Below are 23,603 nucleotides of genomic sequence, written 5' to 3'. Positions count from 1 at the left end.
TGCAATTAGGGCTATACATATATATGGAATATACTCGATATATCGCGGGTTTGTCTCTGTGCGATATAGAAAATGACTATACTGTGATATTTGAGTATACGTTCTCACGCAGTTGCTTTTAGCTGCGGGCATTACACTACATGCTCTTCTCACTCTTTCTTGTCTCTCCTGCTCACAGAGACATAAAACAAGCGCACCTTCTTACATACGTCACATACTGTCGCGCGTGCAACGTCATACGATCCCGCGGAGCAGAGAGGTAGCCGCATGGGTAACATTAGCAATGGTAGTGGTAATACGAGAGAAAGAAGGTGCCAATCTGGTAACAAAATGAAGGAAGTAGAATTAATTCCCAAGAAAAACAGCAGGGGTCCATCGTCTGGCGGTGGTTTGGCTTCAAGCGGGAAGATGTTGAACAGTAATATGTCAAGTATGCGGCAAAAGCGTTGCTACAATAAGTAGCATTACTGCTAATTTGTAGCATCATTTGAAAAGTCACCCGCTAGAGAATGAAGAGTGCTTTAAACTCCGCATGTCAACATCTACGGACCGTGCCACACCCACAAAATGCCCAAGCAACCATTTCCACATCAACACCGTATGAAAAAAATAGTCAACAACAGAAGGAGATAACGTCCGCAGGAACCTACCACATATACTAGTTGATTTCCTATTATGCAGCTCATTTTTATTTGACAGTTCTTGAAATATCTTGTGTGACATCATGCACAAAAGTGCACTTTATTTGTTTTAAACTATTGTTGTGGCGTTCTGTACAAAAAGTGCACTTTAATTCAGTGTTGTTTTGATATGTCGTCTTAGTGACATCATGCACAGAAGTGCACTAATAGCTTGTTTTAAAATGTCTCTGACAATCTTGCACTTTCTGTTTTGGAAATGACATGAATGTTTGTGCCACTGCTTAATAACTGTTTAATAAATACACTTTTGGTCAATTGACTTAGTTGTGATTTCCCTCTCTGCATGAAAGTTTAAAATGGGCATATATTAATGCAGTATGAACAAGAATATTTTAATGTAGACACATAGAATCATCTTACTGCTGTGATTATATGCATCAAGTGTTCATTTTAAGGCAAAATGTTGAGATACATATCGTGTATCGTGACATGGTCTAAAAAATATCGAGATATTAATAAAAGGCCATATCGCCCAGCCCTAGTTGCAATAGACAAGTATTCAGTGCAAGTAATACAAAAAAAAGTTACTGTACATTGTCATAAAAAAATCACATGTAATACTTTTGTAAAAATAAAACTACCCATATTGTTTTTTTAAATTAATGTTGACTTCATAAAAATTGTACAGACTTTGTTGAACCTGTTGAAACAAGTTGTGTCATACACGTCACAGGCGAAGACTACGGGAAAATAAATATTTGAACACAACAACAACAACAACAACAACAACAACAACAACAACAAGTATGACGCTATTTGTTTAGTCTGAGAGTTTCCTGGTCATAAGCTCGTATTCTGTTTTTTATGTGGCTCAGTTTAGCTTTCAAGTAGTCACAACGTTGTTTCTTCTCCAGGAAAGCAGGGTCCTGCAACAGAAACACACAAACATCATTCCTTGCTGCAGTCCTCCTCTTCTGCCAGCTGCCGTCTTGCTTGCACAGTTGGCGTTAACACATTTTTTGTGTGTTTTTACGCATTGCTATACAAACCCAGTTTCCATATGAGTTGGGAAATTGTGTTGGATGTAAATATAAACGGAATACAATGATTTGCAAATCCTTTTCAACCCATATTCAATTGAATGCACTACAAAGACAAGATATTTGATGTTCAAACTCATAAACTTTATTTTTTTTTGCAAATAATAATTAACTTTAGAATTTCATGGCTGCAACACGTGCCAAAGTAGTTGGGAAAGGGCATGTTCACCACTGTGTTACATGGCCTTTCCTTTTAACAACACTCAGTAAACGTTTGGGAACTGAGGAGACACATTTTTGAAGCTTCTCAGGTGGAATTCTTTCCCATTCTTGCTTGATGTACAGCTTAAGTTGTTCAACAGTCCGGGGGTCTCCGTTGTGGTATTTTAGGCTTCATAATGCGCCACACATTTTCAATGGGAGACAGGTCTGGACTACAGGCAGGCCTGTCTAGTACCCACACTTTGGCATTGTCTTGCTGAAATAAGCAGGGGCGTCCATGGTAACGTTGCTTGGATGGCAACATATGTTGCTCCAAAACCTGTATGTACCTTTCAGCATTAATGGTGCCTTTACAGATGTGTAAGTTACCCATGTCTTGGGTACTAATACACCCCCATACCATCACAGATGCTGGCTTTTCCACTTTGCGCCTATAACAATCCGGATGGTTCTTTTCCTCTTTGGTCCGGAGGACACGACGTCCACAGTTTCCAAAAACAATTTGTAATGTGGACTCGTCAGACCACAGAACACTTTTCCACTTTGTATCAGTCCATCTTAGATGAGCTCAGGCCCAGCGAAGCCGACGGCGTTTCTGGGTGTTGTTGATAAACGGTTTTCGCCTTGCGTAGGAGAGTTTTAACTTGCACTTACAGATGTAGCGACCAACTGTAGTTACTGACAGTGGGTTTCTGAAGTGTTCCTGAGCCCATGTGGTGATATCCTTTACACACTGATATCACTTGTTGATGCAGTACAGCCTGAGGGATCGAAGGTCACGGGCTTAGCTGCTTACGTGCAGTGATTTCTCCAGATTCTCTGAACCCTTTGATGATATTACGGACCGTAGATGGTGAAATCCCTAAATTCCTTGCAATAGCTGGTTGAGAAAGGTTTTTCTTAAACTGTTCAACAATTTGCTCACACATTTGTTGACAAAGTGGTGACCCTCGCCCCATCCTTGTTTGTGAATGACTGAGCATTTCATGGAATCTACTTTTATACCCAATCATGGCACCCACCTGTTCCCAATTTGCCTGTTCACCTGTGGGATGTTCCAAATAAGTGTTTGATGAGCATTCCTCAACTTTATTAGTATTTATTGCCACCTTTCCCAACTTCTTTGTCACGTGTTGCTGGCATCAAATTCTAAAGTTAATGATTATTTGCACAAAAAAAAATGTTTATCAGTTTGAATATCAAATATGTTGTCTTTGTAGCATATTCAACTGAATATGGGTTGAAAAGGATTTGCAAATCATTGTATTCCGTTTATATTTACATCTAACACAATTTCCCAACTCATATGGAAACGGGGTTTGTATAATGCGGATTTGCAGCCCCCAGCTCATGTTTTAAAGGCCCACGGTACATTCTAAAAATACTATTAAAATAAACACAAACATAACAAGAGTGGAATAAAAAAGCTTACAGGTGAAATGTAATTTAGAAAAAGTTGCAATTTCTGACTAATAAAACAAAGCTGTTAAAACTGTCATTGCTCAAAACATAACATTCAATCAAAATCAATGTTTTTTTTAATGAATTATTGACCTATCCATTACTTCACATCAAATATTACACTTTGAAAAATATTTTTTGTGCCGGATTTTGCATATTTTGTGTGTTTGCCATAAAAAACAACAACATAGTTTTCTTTGACAAAAAGGGCAGAAAACTAACAAATAAAAAAACAACAACTTAGAATTTAAGTTAAAGTTAAAGTACCAATGATTGTCACACACACACTAGGTGTGGTGAAATTTGTCCTCTGCATTTGACCCATCCCCTTGTTCACCCCCTGGGAGGTGAGGGAAGCAGTGAGCAGCAGCGGTGGCCGCGCCCGGGAATCGTTTTTGGTGATTTAACCCCCAATTCCAACCCTTGATGCTGAGTGCCAAGCAGGGAGGTAACGGGTCCCATTTTTATAGTCTTTGGTATGACTCGGCCGGGGTTTGAACTCACGATCTACCGATCTCAGGGCGGACACTCTAACCTTGATGCAGACTCTATCAGGGGTGACAAACTCATTTTAGATCGGGGGCCACATGGAGAAAAATCTACTCCCAAGTGGGCCGGACTGGTAAAATCACGGCACGATAACTTAAAAATAAAGACAACTTCAGATTGTTTTCTTTGTTTAAAAATAAGACAGGAAAATTCTGAAAATGTACAAATCATAATGTTGTTGTTGTTGTTGTTTTTTACACTTACATGTTGTGGTTAATAGTATTCTATCTTTTATTTGTCGTTATTTATACTTTCTGATTAAATGATGTGATAATGTTCATAAGTCAACTCATTGGTGTTAATCTTAAATCTATCAAGATAAAAAAATAATATCAAAATCAAATTACAGGATGTTATTTATGTAGTTTGATCATTTTCCTCGACTGGTGCACTAACATCATGTGTTTTTTTTTTTTTTTTTTTTTACATATATAGCATCATCTACAAAGATACAAATAATTGCTATTGCGACATCTAGTGGACAGATTTAGAACAGCGGTTTCGTTCATTCAAAAATTTCAGCTCATTTTTATGCTTAGCAAACTCATCTGATGTATAAAAACTGTTCGCGGGCCTGATCCGGCCCTCGTTTGACACCCCTGCTCTACAGATTTAAGCGTTGAATAAAAAATGCATGTATGCCCTGGCACACCATCATCATCATTTCATGACCGAAGCAAACAACTTTTTACACTTTTATACTGAAATAAACACACCTACAACTTATTAAATACAAAAATAGGAAAAAACTCCCAGCAGCGGCAAAGTTTAGATCCATGAAGGGAAGAATAAAGTGAATGAATGTTTATAACTGAATAAATTTACGTATGTAATTACATTTTTTTTTTACTTTTGTATTATTTTTTAATGAATTAAGTAACATTTATGACAACCTTTTTTCAAAACACAATATAGAATGGGAAGACTACAGTTTGTCTCCCGGCTGGCCTGGGGACGCCTCGGGATCCCCCGGGAAGAGCTGGACGAAGAGGGAGAGGGAAGTCTGGGCTTCCCTGCTTAGGCTGCTGCCCCCGCGACCCGACCTCGGATAAGCGGAAGAAGATGGATGGATGGATGGAATATAGAATGTGAGTTATAACAGGATAATGCATACATTTATAATTGTATTTGTTTTCAAAACGGTTACAAAAAAGTGGGACCCCAAAAATGTACTGTGGGACTCCATTTTTATGACTTGATGGGGTCCCTGGGACCCCATTTTGAAAATTCCTAGCGCCAACACTGTCCATTTGTTACGTAATGCAAACCAGAATTTTGCAGCGCCTAAGTGGACACATATATGAATATTCACACAACATTTGTACTTGCAGCTAAAATATACGATTGAACTGTTTCTCAGTGATTGGGCCATTTTTATTTCAAAACCCCACTAAATAATTTGGTGTGTTTAAAAAAAAAAAAAAAAAGCACAAAAAGTCAATATAAATATGCGTGAATGTGAGTTTAAATGAATAATAATATAACTACAGATGTCCGATATTATCGGCCGATAAATGCTTTAAAATGTAATATCGGAAATTATCGGTATCGTTTTTTTTAATTATTGGTATCGTTTTTTTATTTATTTATTAAATCAACATAAAAAACACAAAATACACTTACAATTAGTGCACCAACCCAAAAAACCTCCCTCCTCCATTTACATTCACACAAAAGGGTTGTTTCTTTCTGTTATAAATATTCTGGTTCCTACATTATATATCAATATATATCAATACAGTCTGCAAGGGATACAGTCCGTAAGCACACATGATTGTGTGTGCTGCTGGTCCACTAATAGTACTAACCTTTAACAGTTAATTGTACTCATTTTCATTAATTACTAGTTTCTATGTAACTGTTTTTATATTGTTTTACTTTCTTTTTTATTCAAGAAAATGTTTTTAATTTATTTATCTTATTCTATTCATTTTTTAAAAAAAGGACCTTATCTTCACCATACCTGGTTGTCCAAATTAGGCATAATAATGTGTTAATTCCACGACTGTATATATAGGTATTGGTTGATATCGGTATCGGTAATTAAGAGTTGGACAATATCAGAATATCGGATATCGACAAAAAGCCATTATCGGACATCCCTAAATATCCTGTCATTATTCACAATGATTATAAATCCTTTGACTACCCTTTGCCAGCGTTTATTATCCAATCCAATCCGTTCCATCAGTAACGCTTGCATTACTAGATTGAAAATCCAGTCCGTCTTTTCTCTGTCGCCTTAGCAACGGCGAGCCAGACGGCAGCACGCGGTGCAGTATTTACGGAAGTCAACCCGGAAGTAGACACGCTTCAATTCTGGCGGTCTCCGTACCGGCACATTTGTGGCAATTTCAAGGATTCTGTGCAGTTAATGTCAACATTTTCTTCATCGCGGAGAAGATTATGAACGAAGATGTCTCCCGCAGTTTTGGGGACATTTGCCTCAATGTCTGCTCTGATGAGGTGATGGCGACCAGCTGTGGAACTTTGATTGAGGTGAGTTCCTAAAATGTTTTTTTCGCCCGTTTCTGCTAATTTGTCAACGATTTATTTTGTATCGTCTATTTCGGTGAATAATATACATCAGTATTATATATCTTTATTTTTTATCTGTCTATTTCGGTGAAAAATATACATCAGTAATATATATCTTTATTTTGTATCGTCTATTTTGGTGAATAATTATACATCAGTAATATAGATATTTATTTTGTATCGTCTATTTCAGTGAATAATATAAATCAGCAATATATATCTTTTTTGTATCATCTATTTTGGTGAATAATATACATCGGTAATATATATCTTTATTTTGTATCGTCTATTTTGGTGAATAATATACATCAGTAATATGTATCATTTAGGGCTGCAACAACTAATCGATTAAATTGATTAAAATCGATTATAAAAATAGTTGGCGATTAATTTATTCATCGATTTGTTGGATCTATGCCATGCGCATGCGCAGAGGCAATTTATTTAATTTTTTAATTTAATTTAATAAAGCTTTATTTATAAACTGCAACATGTACAAACAGCTGAGAAACAATAATCAAAATAAGTATGGTGCCAGTATGCTGGTTTTTTTCAATAAAATACTGGAAAGGATAGAAATGTAGTTTGTCTCTCTTATCCGATTATGAATCGATTAATCGAAGTAATAATCAACAGATTAATCGATTAGCAAATTAATCGTTAGTTGCAGCCCTAGTATCATTATTTTGTATCGTCTCTTTCGGTGAATAATATACATCAGTAATATATATCTTTATTTTGTATCTGTCTATTTTGGTGAACAATATACATCAGTAATATAGATCTTTATTTTGTATCGTCTATTTCAGTGAATAATATAAGTCAGCAATATATATATATATTTATTTTGTATCTGTCTATTTCGGTGAATAATATACATCAGTATTATATATCTTTATTTTTTATCCGTCTATTTCGGTGAATAATATACATCAGTAATATATATCCTTATTTTGTATCGTCTATTTAGGTGAATAATATACATCAGTAATATATATCTTTATTTTGTATAATCTATTTATGTGAATAATATACATCAGTAATATATATCTTTATTTTGTATCATCTATTTCTGTGAAAAATATACATCAGTATTATATATCTTTATTTTGTGTCGTCTATTTCGGTGAATAATATTCATCAGCAATATATATCTTTATTTTGTATCGTCTATTTTGGTGAATAATATACATCAGTAATATAGATCTTTATTTTGTATAGTCTATTTCGGTGAATAATATACATCAGTAATATATTCTTTGTTTTATTTGTCTATTTCGGTGAATAATATACATCATTAATATATATCTTTATTTTGTATCTGTCTATTTTGGTGAATAATATACATCAGTAATATGTATCATTATTTGTATCGTCTCTTTCGGTGAATAATATGCATCAGTAATATAGATCTTTATTTTGTATCATCTATTTCAGTGAATAATATAAATCAGCAATATATATATTTATTTTGTATCTGTCTATTTTGGTGAATAATATACATCAGTATTATATATCTTTATTTTTTATCTGTCTATTTCGGTGAATAGTATACATCAGTAATATATATCATAAGCGTCGTCATTAATCGCCGTTCACACTGAAGTGGGATCATAATATATATATATATATATATATATATATATATATATATATATATATATATATATATATATATATATATATATATATATATATATATATATATATTCTGCCTCAAAAGAAAATAATGTTTGCCTTGGTGCCCTAAAATATGAGCTATCCTTTAAGGCAAGACTTGCCTTGACCTTAAAAAGTTAAAATTCGAGGCCTGCTCACCATAACAATGAATTAGTGGGAGCCTCAGGCCTTTTCCTTTTGCAAAAAAGCTCTCCATAGACTTTTGTTTTTTACTCATTTTTGCTAGTAGTAGGCTGTTTTTTGGCTCTAGTATCTGATATAGGTGATAAATCACATTCAAGGACAAGAGCATGCATATATAATAAAGTTACAATACTTGCCATTAGTTCCAATAGATTTCTATTTCCATTCTAAAAGTTATGTATTCATATTCTGTGCAATATTCCATACGTAAAATACACTAATGTTAGCTTTTTTTAATCCAATTTTCCGTGCGTAAATACACGTGTTATTGCTTACTACTTGTGTAATAGGATTATGTGCAATAATAGCAGAACTTTAACTTTGTAGGCCAAAAGAGATGTGTCTTTTCTTCCTTTTGCACAATTATTATATGCGACAATTTCGCACTTGTCCATCTGCATTATGCACATTGACTACTATGGTCACTTTTTTCCTGATATGCCCTCATCTTAGGTCATCAACCTGCCGTGGACTGCAGATGGAACCTAGCTTTTGGCTACGATTTGGCACCTTTACATTTTGTATGTTTATTAACGTGCATTGTCCCATGTAACAAAGATGTAACAAATATAGCAAATGGCGACTTCCTATCGGGAGTTGTACGAACCCTGCTTCCATATGAGTTGGGAAATTGTGTTAGATGTGAATATAAACGGAATACAATGATTTGCAAAAACCCATATTCAATTGAATGCACTACAAAGACAATATATTTGATGTTCAAACTCATAAACTTTATTTATTTTTTTTGCAAATAATAATTAACTTAGAATTTCATGGCTGCAACACATGCCAAAGTAGTTGGGAAAGGGCATGTTCACCACTGTGTTACATGGCCTTTCCTTTTAACAACACTCCGTAAACGTTTGGGAACTGAGGAGACACATTTTTGAAGCTTCTCAGGTGGAATTCTTTCCCATTCTTGCTTGATGTACAGCTTAAGTTGTTCAACAGTCCGGGGGTCTCCGTTGTGCTATTTTAGGCTTCATAATGTGCCACACATTTTCAATGGGAGACAGGTCTGGACTACAGGCAGGCCAGTCTAGTACCCGCACTCTTTTACTATGAAGCCACGTTGATGTAACACGTAGCTTGGCATTATCTTACTGAAATAAGCAGGGGCGTCCATGGTAACGTTGCTTAGATGGCAACATATGTTGCTCCAAAACCTGTATGTACCTTTCAGCATTAATGGCGCCTTCACAGATGTGTAAGTTACCCATGTCTTGGGCACTAATACACCCCCATACCATCACAGATGCTGGCTTTTCCACTTTGCGCCTATAACAATCCGGATGGTTCTTTTCCTCTTTGGTCCGGAGGACACGACGTCCACAATTTCCCCAAAATTTTTTAAATGTGGACTCGTCAGACCACAGAACACTTTTCCACTTTGTATCAGTCCATCTTAGATGAGCTCAGGCCCAGCGAAGTCGACAGCGTTTCTGGGTGTTGTTGATAAACGGTTTTCGCCTTGCATAGGAGAGTTTTAACTTGCTCTTACAGATGTAGCGATCAACTGTAGTTACTGACAGTGGGTTTCTGAAGTGTTCCTGAGCCCATGTGGTGATATCCTTTACACACTGATGTCGCTTGTTGATGCAGTACAGCCTGAGGGATCGAAGGTCACAGGCTTAGCTGCTTACGTGCAGTGATTTCTCCAGATTCTCTGAACCCTTTGATGATATTACGGACCGTAGATGGTGAAATCCCTAAATTCCTTGCAATAGCTGATTGAGAAAGGTTTTTCTTAAACTGTTCAACAATTTGCTCACGCATTTTGTTGACAAAGTGGTGACCCTCGCCCCATCCTTGTTTGTGAATGACTGAGCATTTCATGGAATCTACTTTTATACCCAATCATGGCACCCACCTGTTCCCAATTTGCCTGTTCACCTGTGGGATGTTCCAAATAAGTGTTTGATGGGCATTCCTCAACTATATCAGTATTTATTGCCACCTTTCCCAACTTCTTTGTCACGTGTTGCTGGCATCAAATTCTAAAGTTAATGATTATTTTCAAAAAAAAAAAAGTTTATCAGTTTGAACATCAAATATGTTGTCTTTGTAGCATATTCAACTGAATATGGGTTGAAAAGGATTTGCAAATCATTGTATTCCGTTTATATTTACATCTAACACAATTTCCCAACTCATATGGAAACGGGGTTTGTATAATGCATCTATGAACAAGCTTATAGGTGTGTCTGCTGGGACTGGCCAAAGTTAAGTAGGAGAAAAAGACCTCCTGTGGGCTAAGCACCCCGTGTTCTTCAAAAACTTAGCGACGCCCCTGGAGGTGATATCCCAACTTACGCTCTTCTTCTTGTCATACTGCGCCACGATCTTTTGGATCCTGGCTCGGTCCTGAAAAAGTCAAGTCAAAATAGTACATTAAAGAGATCAAAATTGTGGCGTTACAAAGGTAATGATGCTCTGTTGTAATTGCTCCTGTCAGATAGGGAATGTATGCTTATTGTGTCTTACCACCAGTGTGATTAAAATGTTAATATTTTGTATACTTTAGAACGGGAGGCCACTTTGATACATTTTGTACATTAAAGGTACTTAAAACCAAGTAATTGAAAGATTATATTTAACACTTTATGAGCAAAACATTGGTCTCTCAGCTATGTGTTGTACAAAACCCAAAACCAGTGAAGTTGGTACATTGTGTAAATGGTAAATTAAAAAAAGAATACAATGATTTGCAAATCCTTTTCAGCCTATATTCAATTGAATGGACTGCAAAGACAAGATATTTAACGTTTGAACTGGAAAATTGCAAGTATTAGCTCATTTGGAATTGGATGCCTGCAACATGTTTCAAAAAAGCTGGCACAAGTAGCAAAAAAGACTGAGACAGTTGAGGAATGCTCATCAAACACTTATTTGGAACATCCCACAGGTGAACAGGTGAATTGGAAACAGGTGGGTGCCATGATTGGGTATAAAAGCAGCTTCCATGAAATGCTCAGTCATTCACAAACAAGGACGGGGCGAGGGTCACCACTTGTGTGAACAAATGCGTGAGCAAATTCTCCAACAGTTTAAGAACAACATTTCTCAACCAGCTATTGCAAGCAATTTAGGGATTTCACCATCTACGGTCTGTAATATCATCAAAAGGTTCAGAGAATCTGGAGAAATCACTGCACGTAAGTGTAATAAACATTGAATGCCCGTGACCTTGGATTCCTCAGGCGGTACTGCATCAAAAACTGACATCAGTGTGGAAAGGATATCACCACATGGGCTCAGGAACACTTCAGAAAACCACTGTCAGTAACTACAGTTTGTCACTACATATGTAAGTGCAAGTTAAAACTCTACTATGCAAAGCCAAAGCCATTCATCAACAACACCCAGAAACGCCGCCGGCTTTGTTGGGCCCGAGCTCATCTAAGATGGACTGATGCAAAGTGGAAAAGTGTTCTGTGGTCTGACGAGTCCACATTTCAAATTGTTTTTGGAAACTGTGTGTAACCTTTATGTTACTTTAATAAAGCACTGTACAAGTACTAAATAAAACATTTAATGAGATGTCTGGGCTAGATCAGAAGAAACTAAATTCAGCTCTAGGAATGGAGAGTAATAAAGACTGAACACAGGTTTGAAGTTTAAATGGTACCAAATTATATTAAAGAATAATAGGAAAATTAACAAACATTTACATGTAAATTCAAATAGACATTCACATATTCCACAAGTTGACAGAAACACTCAATATTCACAACAAACTGTGTACTTAATTCAATCCTTAGTTTTCTACCAACGATGGTATAGGCGCAACACAATATCAAAGTTCATTAAAACGGCCCCGCAAAGTCCACGTTGTGGTGGCAGTGTCCAGAGGGGTTTTAGTGAAGGGACGGGGGAAAGGTGATTGTTCAGGAGGACCGTAATGAACACGTTGCGTTTTGGTGGAAAAGAAGGAAAACAGAGGGCGGCTGCTAAGGAGCCTCCTACCCGCCCGGGGCTCGGTTGGGTGGATTCAGTTCAGTTGGTTGGTTCGGTTCCAGGCATAAAACTTCAGACTCTAGTTCGGGTTCTAAGCTCGCCATCCAACCTGGCCAATTCCACAGATAAATCACACTCAAACACTCCCGCGGGACGACCCACGGCTCCGGTAGTCGGCTCCTGCAGCAACCTCACACAGCGTGTCCCTCTCGCTCTCACCGGTAGCAGCCCACTTCCGGGTTTTATGCAATTCTGACAGCCGCGTTAGGTCACGTGACCGCGTGACGTAATGACGCACGCAAGGACAGCTTAGACGACGAATAAATAAATAAATAGAAAGGATATTTAATGGGGTTTTGTCACCCGGGTTACATGTGGACGTCGTGTCCTCCGGACCAAAGAGGAGAAGAACCATCCGGATTGTTCTAGGCCCAAAGTTGAAAAGCCAGCATCTGTGATGGTATGGGGGTGTATTAGTGCCCAAGACATGGGTAACTTACACATCTGTGAAGGCACCATTAATGCTGAAAGGTACATACAGGTTTTGGAGCAACATATGTTGCCATCCAAGCAACGTTATCATGGACGCCCCTGCTTATTTCAGCAAGACAATGCCAAGCCACATGTTACAACAGTGTGGCTTCATAGTAAAAGAGTGCGGGTACTAGACTGGCCTGCCTGTAGTCCAGACCTGTCTCCCATTGAAAATGTGTGGTGCATTATGAAGCCTAAAATACCATAACGGAGACCCCCGGACTGTTGAACAACTTAAGCTGTACATCAAGCAAGAATGGGAAAGAATTCCACCTGAAAAGCTTCAAAAATTGGTCTCCTCAGTTCCCAAACGTTTACTGAGTATTGTTAAAAGGAAAGGCCATGTAACACAGTGGTAAAAATGCCCCTGTGCCAACTTTTTTGCAATGTTTTGCTGCCATTAAATTCTGAGTTAATGATTATTTGCCAAAAAAAAATTATATTTCTCAGTTGGAACATTAACTATCTTGTCTTTGCAGTCTATTTAATTGAATATAAGTTGAAAAGGATTTGCAAATCATTGTATTCTGTTTTTATTTACCATTTACACAACGTGCCAACTTCACTGGTTTTGGGTTTTGTAGATGGCAATGTGTGTTTGAAGTGTAAATTCATACATTTACAGTTTTAAAATGTGCTACACGAGCGTTAACAAGTACTGCCACAACAGAGAGAATTGAAGTAGGCACTGTACATTACTCACGGTTATTGCAATGCATTCTGGGACTTGTAGTAGTATTGGTGTGCACGCTGCATACTCACTGTCACTGAGCAGTTTTTAGGTCTAAAAACTATTGTGTTTGTTAGTCAGTTTGTCTGCTCACTGTTAGACAATATTATACAATAATACAATTCATTGCAATTACTACCATCATCGTGGTGTTTAGTCCCCAGGGCTGAGTGAAAACGGGTTTTAGGTAGCAGACAGAGGTGGGAATCTTTGGGCACCTCACGATTACGATTCAGGAACTACGATTCGATTATGCGAATTTTGATGCGTCTTTAATTTATGTAAATTGATGCAGTTTTATATTACTTTTTGTTTCACAAAATGTGCGTTTATCACCTGAAACGTTCAAAAACAGTGCATTTGTAATAAGAAACAGTTCAATTAATTCCCACATTTGTTAAATTACCGTATTTTCCGGACCATAGGACGCACCGGGTCTAGTCAGGTCTATTTTCATACAAAAGGCGCACCGGATTATAGGGCGCATTAAAGGGGTCGTATTATTATAATTTTATTCTAAATGTAAAACACTTCCTGGTGGTCTACATAACATGTAATGGTGGTTCTTTGGTCAAAATGTTGCATAGATGATGTTTTACAGATCATCTTCAAGCCGCTTTCTGACAGTCGCTTCAGGATGCGCCGTTTTGTGGGCGGTCTTATTTACGTGGCTCATCTTCTCCCCATCATCTTTGTCGTAGCGGTGTAGCGTGCAAGGACGGGAGTGGAAGAAGTGTCAAAAGATGGAGCTAACTGTTTTAATGACATTCGCACTTTACTTCAATAACGGAGCAGCATCTCCTCATCCGTGGCTCACTAGTGCAACAACAACAAGGCACATTGTAGTGAGTTAACATTATTCACCCAAGGAACTTTAGTTATTAGAGAGTTCCGGTCGGACGGTTTTTAAAACCGTCCGACCGGAACTCTCTAATAACTAAAGTTCCTTGGGTGAATAATGTTAACTCACTACACCGGTATGTTTTAGTGCTTTACTGGTGAGTTTACTGACAGATATAAGTAAGAACTTTACACCACTTTATATTAGAAATGTGGAGGATGAATGTCCCATAACAAGAAGATAGAGAAAAAGAAGAAGCTTATCGACTACGGTGTCGGCACGTACTACAAAGGCGGGCACGCGCACATTTTCAGGACTAATGCAGATCCCAAATACAGATCAGCAGGTACTAGAAGGTAAGAAACGTTGCTTTTGTTTAATATTGTGAAACAAAACGCCAGATAATATGTCTTACCTTATACACATACCATAATAATACTCCTATGTTGAAGCACAGTACAATCCGCCTTCAGATATATCTGTCGATTTTATGCTGGAGCTATTATTTTGTTTGTTTTATGCGCTTTTGTCAAAGAAAACGTTGATGTTTTTATATGGCTACTACACAATATATGCAATATTTACCACATAAAACATTTTAAAGTGAAATATTTGAAGTAATTGGAGCCCTGAAAATAATTCATTATAACATGGATTTTTGTCATGATTTTTTTTTTTTGAGCAATGGCAAAAAAAGAAAAATGAAGAAAGACAAAAGAAAAAAAAACAGCCTGCATGGCAGCTTTTGCATCAACATTGCAACTTTTTCTCGTTAGATTTCACCTCATTCCACTTTTTTTTAATGTTCTTTTTTATTTTTACAATAGTATTTCCAGAATGTGTGGCGGACCGGTAAACAATTAGCTGCGGGCCGCAAATGGCCCCTGGGCCGCACTTTGGACACCCCTGCATTACACCATGCACCAAATAAAATAGCTTCGAGGTCGGTAAGCACAACCAAAATTATTCCGTACATTATATTCACCAGGATATTAAATACATAACTCGCACTGATCTTAACCACAATGACCTGGAATCTGTGTGGGCGGAAATCAAATTTAAAAACGCTAAGCCGGTACTAATAGGGACTGTTTATAGACCCCCTAATCAGAGTGATTTCTATGGGGCTTTGGAAGAATGCTTGGCAGGGACAGACAACATGGAGAAAATTATAACTGGGGATCTGAACACAGATATTCAACGCAAAGATGCGCCTGTCTTCAGATCCTTCAGCAAGTTTTGTAATCTGCACGGTCTTTCCCAGCTAATAGCGCTACCCACAAGGGTGTGTGATTCCACCCAATCAACCATAGATCTCATTCTCACTTCAGACCGGCCTAAAATTAAAAAATAGTGGGGTCATGATCCGTGGTCTTAGCGACCACTATCTAACCTTCTGCACCCGTAAAATAGCTAAACCTAAAGCTAACGGCCACATAACAGCCCAATCCAGATCCCTCAAAAAATACTCCAATGACAATTTCAATTTAAAATGAGATGAGTGGGACTGGTCCCCTGTGCTCGCGAGCAACCTGGTCGATGTTGCTTGGGATCGTTTCAAAACGGCGTTCCTAAAGATACTAAATGACATGGCTCCCGTGAAAACAGTCAGGATCTAAGCCCGCTCGGAACCATGGATGAATCCGGACCTATTAGCTGCCATAAAAGACAGAGACAGGAAATAGAAGTAGATAAACAACCCAATAATATCAACCTCAAATTACTCCTTTCAACTCTCAAAAAGCAATGCAATAAATTAAGAAATAAGTCAACCAACCTGACTAAATCCTTAAAAAAAAAATTACATTAACGACAAAATAGAGGAAAACACAAATAAGCCACGTGAGCTCTGGAAAATTCTCAACAACCAGCTTCCTGGTTGCAGCCAGAAACTTAAAACCAGACTCACCAACATCAGCATCAAGGAGGGTGACTCCCTCATTGCAGACAAAATGGAGGTAGCTAGCAGACTTAACATCTTTTTCACCAGCATAGCCGCAACCCTTGTCAACAAGCTGTCCCACCACTGTGGTCGCTTTGCTGTAGAACACATTAAAGCCTTCTACAGAAAGCTATGAGTATTAAAGATTAAAGTACCAATGATTGTCACACACACACTAGATGTGGTGAAATTTGTCCTCTGCATTTGACCCATCCCCTTGGGGAGCAGTGGGCAGCAGCGGCGCCGCGCCCGGGAATCATTTTGGTGATTTAACCCCCAACTCCAACCCTTGATGCTGAGTGCCAAGCAGGGAGGTAATGGGTCCTATTTTTATAGTCTTTGGTATGACTCGGCTGGGATTTGAACTCCAACCTACCGATCTCAGGGCGGACACTCTAATCCAACGATGATTTCAAATTAGAAATGGTCACAGCTGATGAGTTGTTTAAAAAATTGAGCGCGCTCCACCCTAACAAGGCCACCGGCCTTGATAATATTCCCTCCAGATTCCTCAGGGACTCTGCCTCCATCATTGCCCCGATCATCACGTACATAATAAACCTATCAATTACACAAGGCCAAGTACCAAAATATTTTAAGATAGGAAGAGTAACTCCCCTCTTTAAAAAAGGAAGCAAATTGGAACCTGGCAACTACCGACCTGTTTCTATTCTCAGTTCCGTTTCGAAAGTAATGGAGAAAATAGTTTATGAACAGGTCGATAGTTACCTTGCCACTAATAAACTCATGTACAAATTCCAATCCGGATTCAGAACTAACCACTCTACTGACACATGCCTTCTCTATCTGACCGACCACATCAAACATGAGGTGGACGCGGGCAAATACTGCGGCATGGTCATGCTGGACCTTCAGAAGGCCTTTGACACCTTTACCACGCTATACTGTTGGATAAGCTCAGAGCAATCGGATTTAACAAAACCTCATGGAGCTGGATGCAATCTTACTTGGAGGGGAGGGAGCAGGTGGTAGAGGTGAACGGCACCGTGTCCCCCCCCCCTCTCGGTGAGCTGTGGAGTCCCCCAAGGCAGTATATTGGGACCTTTACTGTTCCCTAATATACATAAACGACATGTCATCGGCATGCGACTGTGAATTGTTTTTGTTTGCGGATGACTCTGCCTTGCTGGTATCCGGCAAGGACAAGTCACAGGTGGAGAAAATCCTCAGTTCTGAGCTCTGTAGAACTTGCACCTGGCTCGCTGACAACAAGCTATCCATACACTTGGGTAAAACAGAATCCATCCTGTTTGGGTCCCACATCAAACTTAAGAAAGTCAATGACTTCACCATAAAAGTAGGTGACATTGTTATCACCAGGAAAGATGAGGTCACCTACCTAGGTTCCATCCTAGAGGCTAACCTGTCCTGTGATAAAATGGCAACCAAGGTAATCAAAAAGGTTAACCAACGAACGAGATTTCTCTACAGAATCTCCTCTCTGGTCAACAAAAGCACCTTGAGGATTCTGGCGGGAACTCTCGTTCAACCCTTTTTCGATTACGCATGCACCTCCTGGTACCCTAGCACCTCCAAAACCCTCAAATCTAAACTCCAAACATCTCAGAACAAGCTAGTCAGGTTACTTCTAGACGTCCACCCCAGATCCCACCTCACTCCTACCCACTTCTCTAAAGTGGGCTGGCTCAAGGTGGAGGACAGAGTTAAACAACTTGCACTGAGCCTAGTCTATAAAATCCGCTACACCTCCCTGATACCGAAGTACATGTCAAACTACTTCCTTAACGTAAATGACCGCCATAACCACAACACCAAGGGGTGCTCCACTAACCACGTTAAACCCAGATTCCGAACTAACAAAGGTCTTAACTCATTCTCTTTCTATGCCACATCAATGTGGAATGCGCTCCCAACAGGTATAAAAGAAAGGGCATCTCTATCCTCCTTCAAAACCGCAATAAAAGTTCACCTCCAGGCAGCTACAACCCTAAACTAACACCCTCCCCGGATTGCTAATAATCAAATGTAAACAATCGAATGCAGATACTTTTTCTTTTTTTTATGCCTTATGATCTCTCTTTCTCTCTCTCTCTCTCTCTCTCTCTCTCTCTCTCTCTCTCTCTCTCTCTCTCTCTCTCTCTCTCTCTCTCTCTCTCTCTCTCTCTCTCTCTCTCTCTCTCTCTCTCTCTCTCTATGTCCACTACTTGATGTCCATATCCCCCCCCCCCTCCACACCCCTGATTGTAAATAATGTAAATAATTCAATGTGATTATCTTATGTGATGACTGTATTATGATGATAGTATATATGATAGTATATATCTGTATCATGAATCAATTTAAGTGGACCCCGACTTAAACAAGTTGAAAAACTTATTCGGGCGTTACCATTTAGTGGTCAATTGTACGGAATATGTACTTCACTGTGCAACCTACTAATAAAAGTCTCAATCAATCAATCAAAAGGCGCACCGGGTTATAAGGCGCACTGTCGATTTTTGAGAAAATGAAAGGATTTTAAGTGCGCCTTACAGTCTGAAAAATGTGGTAATGGAAATGTGTTTAAAACTGGAACAAATAGGAGATTGTTGGATCTCTCGGTGAGGTGGTGCACTGCAGCCAAATTTTAGAACTGTCTGCATTACTTTATTTACAATAAATACATTAAAGGCCTACTGAAAGCCACTACTACCGACCACACAGTCTGATAGTTTATATATCAATGATGAAATCTTAACATTGCAACACATGCCAATACGGCCGGGTTAATTTATAAAGTGCAATTTTAAATTTCCCGCCACACTTCCGGTTGAAAACGTCTATGTATGATGACGTATGCGCGTGACGTCACGGCGGCAACGGAAGTATTGGTACCCAATGTGTCACCGTACAAAAAGCTCTGTTTTCATCGAAAAATTCCACAGTATTCTGGACATCTGTGTTGGTGAATCTTTTGCAATTTGTTTAATGAACAATGAAGACTGCAAAGAAGAAACCTGTTGGTGGGATCGGTGTATTAGCGGCGGACTACAGCAACACAACCAGGAGGACTTTAAGTTGGATAGCAGACGCGCTACCGTGAGTACAGCTTTGGCTTCTAAACATTTGATCGCTTGCCCGTACGTGCGTGTCGCTATGTGCATGTCACGTACGTAACTTTGGGGAAATATATGTTTCTTGCCGACTCTGATGGCGGCCGGGGTGTCGTCGAAAGCTACAACGCCCGCCGCCGCCGCCGCTCCGTAGCTAAGTTAGCTTCAATGGCGTCGTTAGCAACAGCATTGTTAAGCTTCGCCAAGCTGAAATTGATTAACCGTGTATTTACATGTCCATGGTTTAATAGTATTGTTGATCTTCTGTCTATCCTTCCAGTCAGGGGTTTATTTATTTTGTTTCTATCTGCATTTGAGCCCGATGCTATCACGTTAGCTCCGTAGCTAAAGAGCTTCGCCGATGTATTGTCGTGGAGATAAAAGTCACTGTGAATGTCCATTTCGCGTTCTCGACTCTCATTTTCAAGAGGATATAGTATCCGAGGTGGTTTAAAATACAAATCCGTGATCCACAATAGAAAAAGGAGAAAGTGCGGAATCCAATGAGCCCTTGTACCTAAGTTACGGTCAGAGCGAAAAAAGATACGTCCTGCACTGCACTCTAGTCCTTCACTCTTACGTTCTTCATCCACAAATCTTTCATCCTCGCTCAAATTAATGGAGTAATCGTCGCTTCCTTGGTCCGAATCTCTCTCGCTGCTGGTGTAAACAATGGGGAAATGTGAGCAGCCCTTCAACCTGTGACGTCACGCTACTTTCGGTATAGGCAAGGCTTTTTTTTTATCAGCGACCAAAAGTTGCAAACTTTATTGTCGTTGTTCTCTACTAAATCCTTTCAGCAAAAATATGGCAATATCGCGAAATGATCAAGTATGACACATAGAATGGATCTGCTATCCCCGTTTAAATAAAAAAAATTCATTTCAGTAGGCCTTTAATTCTCGATTATTGACGTTTACTAATCGATTTTATGCGATGCATCTAAAAATGCATTATTTCGCCCACGTTTAGTCGCTGATATGTGCAGCTGGAGCTACAAGTGTGTTTATAGTGAAACATGAAAAAATACTTTACAAATGAATGCAAATTGATTAATAATAGTCATGATCCATCCAGCCCACCTCTTGGCTTTTCCCCTGGGTGATGAGTCGTGTCATGACAGCATCCAGCTCACTGAACTTATTGAGAGTGATGCTGATGTCTTTGTAAAGCTCTTTGTACTCTTGATACTGGTCATTGAACACAGCTTTGTACTTTTCCCTTTCTTCCGGGCTGCTGATTTCTGGGTACTTCCTGCAGGGACAGATACGACAGTTAACTTGTCACTTGGACTCATGCTAACCATCCATGCATTAGGAATAAAAACAAAAGCGAACGCTTGCTCACATGATATAGTCTGCAATGATGTGGACTTCAGGAACGCATGCCGGCGTCACAGTTTTGTTCCGACAGGCAGGACTCTTCTGGACTTGCGGGCTGGCGTGGCTTTGGCGTGCTCTCCTTTCTGCTTCAGCCTTGATGGACATGTGTTTTGCTTTTTGGGGGGCCAGCAGGTTGGAGCTAGGGCCTTCTTTTGGACTCTAAGGAGGATAAAAATAATCACTTACTTGTCGCACAGACACACTTCATTTGCAGCAATAAGTACTGTACACCAGTGACGTGCGGTGAGGTTCATGACTGTTGAGGCACTGACTTCATCACAGTCAGATTTACAAACATATGAACCCTAAAGAGTATCTTATTCACCATGTGATTGGCAGCAGTTAACGGGTTGTGTTTAAAAGCTCATACCAGCATTCTTCCCTGCTTGGCACTCAGCATCAAGGTTTGGCATTGGGGGTTAAATCACCAAAAATTATTCCCGGGCGTGGCGCTGCTGCTGCCCACTGCTGCCCACTGCTCCCCTCACCTCCCAGGGGGTGATCAAGGGATGGGTCAAATGCAGAGGACAAATTTCACCACACCTAGTGTGTGTGTGACAATCATTGGTACTTTAACTTAACTTTAACTTTACACATACAAACTGTAGCACACAAAAAAGCACATTTAATAAAAAAAAAAACGTTATTATGATCTTACCTTTATGTAATATATTGGGTTGGAGGCAATAACCAGGCGAGGTGATGAAGTATGTCTCTTTACTGTAGACTTCAGAACAGACTCAACACACTTGACGTCAGGTGTGCAACACCACGTAAATCGTTGGCCAACCAAAAAGTAACCCCAGTACGCTATAGCCAACATTAACCAGGAGATGGCAACAGACAAACATAGATCACGCTATTACATTCCTCCCCTTTTAGAAATGTAGAAGTTTCTCAAAAGAAATAAGCAACCCAACCAAAAAATGCAGGAGCTCAATAAGAAGCCAAAAAGTGCAAAAACAATAATGTTCGTGTTGGAGGAGTTGTGAATGAATGAAATATGAAATCCGTGCTGCAGTCTGCAGGTGTACCTAATGTTGTGACCCTGCAGTCATTCACAACTCCTCCAACACGAACATTATTGTTTTTGCGCTTTTTGGCTTCTTATTAAATAACTTTCTTAAATAGATTCAATCTTGCATGTGGAAAGTTTAAGTGTGGGCTTTAGTTGATATAACACTCCCGTAAGGGAGTGCATTCTACGGCGGAGGTACATTATCCACCACCAGGAGGCGGGATTACTGCGAGCCTCACACAGTGCGTCTTCGCAGCAGTTTTATGATTGCTCAGCACAAAAAATACGTTACACACATACAGTTGTTGACAAAATACACTGTACATTATATACCTCAGCTAACTAAACTATGGAAATGTATAATATAGTTCATATAGCAATACGGTCTCACTGCACAGCAGGCCAGCAGTTAGCCGAGTCCGCAATCCACGTTGAGGCTCAACGCAGTGACGTGCCTAAACTGGCTGCTGATCGCCGCACCGTCTCTTCTCAGTATTTGAACGGCAAATGTGAAAATTCAGCGGTTTTGAATAAAAATAATCTAAAACTGGTGGAGTAAAATGGAAAATAACTTTATAGTATAATCACTGGATAAAAATAACAATTTCATTAATTTTTTTTCTTTTTACATTTTTTTTCTTTCCATGATGGCAGGTGAGGCCCCGCCTCTAGTGACTACACGTCACTGCTGTACACTGTATTGCCAACACGACATTTGCATGACATCCTGGAATACACACTGCAAGTATATACACTACCGTTCAAAAGTTTGGGGTCACATTGAAATGTCCTTATTTTTGAAGGAAAAGCACTGTACTTTTCAATGAAGATAACTTTAAACTAGTCTTAACTTTAAAGAAATACACTCTATACATTGCTAATGTGGTAAATGACTATTCTAGCTGCAAATGTCTGGTTTTTGGTGCAATATCTACATAGGTGTATAGAGGCCCATTTCCAGCAAATATCACTCCAGTGTTCTAATGGTACAATGTGTTTGCTCATTGGCTCAGAAGGCTAATTGATGATTAGAAAACCCTTGTGCAATCATGTTCACACATCTGAAAACAGTTTAGCTCGTTGCAAAACCAGAATTATTCCGTACATTAGGCGCATCGGGTTATAAGGCGCACTGTCGAGTTTTGAGAAAAAAATTATTTTAAGTGTGCCTTATAGTCCGGAAAATACGGTAAATCAATCATGGTGGCACTTAATTGTATCTCGCACTTGTGTTATTGTGGTGTTGTAACGTCTCTGCTTCTCTGTATTTAATCGTTGCTACCTGAGCAAACAACAGTAAATACCGTAGCTTTTCCAAAAGTGTTTTGTTTACATCTTATTTTCTTTATGATTATGGATTGCAATTCTTTGAAGTTGATACTTCTCCTATTTGCTCATAATCCATGCAGGCACAACCTGTTTTGAATGCGTCTATTTAAAAAATAAACACATTAATTTTTTTTTCACCATGCAAAGCTTCCACCTGCATCGAATCGTGTATCCTATCGAATGGAATCATATCGAATCGTAATGTTTTAAAAAATAATTGTCAGTGAATCGTATTGTAATTGAGATTCATATTGAATCGGCATTTAAAATCAAATCAAATCAAATAACCTTTATTTATAAAGCACATTTAAAATTGACCACAGGGGTAGCCAAAGTGCTGTACAATGGGCAGGTTAAAAGATAATACGAGTACCGAGCAAACACAACACAACACAAACAGAACACGATAAAAAATAAATAAATAAAATAAAATAAATAAAACATAAAAACAGGTTCACAGCAGGTGTATTATGGGACAC

At 38.8% G+C, this 23,603-nt stretch overlaps 1 protein-coding gene and 1 long non-coding RNA gene across 2 annotated transcripts in view; one reads left to right on the top strand and one right to left on the bottom strand.

The window, feature by feature from the left end:
• The window catches only part of LOC133630645 (uncharacterized), a 92,270-nt gene that overhangs the window by 60,683 nt on the left and 7,984 nt on the right, over nt 1-23,603 (bottom strand). The window contains exons 3-6 of the mRNA XM_062022253.1: nt 20,743-20,936; nt 20,478-20,649; nt 10,631-10,681; nt 1,458-1,567 (exon numbers count right to left, since the gene is read on the bottom strand). Of these exons, the coding sequence (XP_061878237.1) occupies nt 1,458-1,567; nt 10,631-10,681; nt 20,478-20,649; nt 20,743-20,936 (527 nt within the window). The remainder of the gene's footprint in view (nt 1-1,457; nt 1,568-10,630; nt 10,682-20,477; nt 20,650-20,742; nt 20,937-23,603) is intronic.
• LOC133630646 (uncharacterized) overlaps nt 6,251-23,603 on the top strand; it is a 79,798-nt gene continuing 62,445 nt past the window's right edge. The window contains exon 1 of the long non-coding RNA XR_009821307.1: nt 6,251-6,412. This is a non-coding gene — a long non-coding RNA (uncharacterized LOC133630646). The remainder of the gene's footprint in view (nt 6,413-23,603) is intronic.

The sequence above is a fragment of the Entelurus aequoreus genome, linkage group LG16, assembly GCF_033978785.1.
Source record: "Entelurus aequoreus isolate RoL-2023_Sb linkage group LG16, RoL_Eaeq_v1.1, whole genome shotgun sequence".
Classification (NCBI taxonomy): Eukaryota; Metazoa; Chordata; class Actinopteri; order Syngnathiformes; family Syngnathidae; genus Entelurus; species Entelurus aequoreus.
Note: the sequence above shows the minus strand (reverse complement) of the source record. Positions and strands in the feature narration are given on the sequence as shown.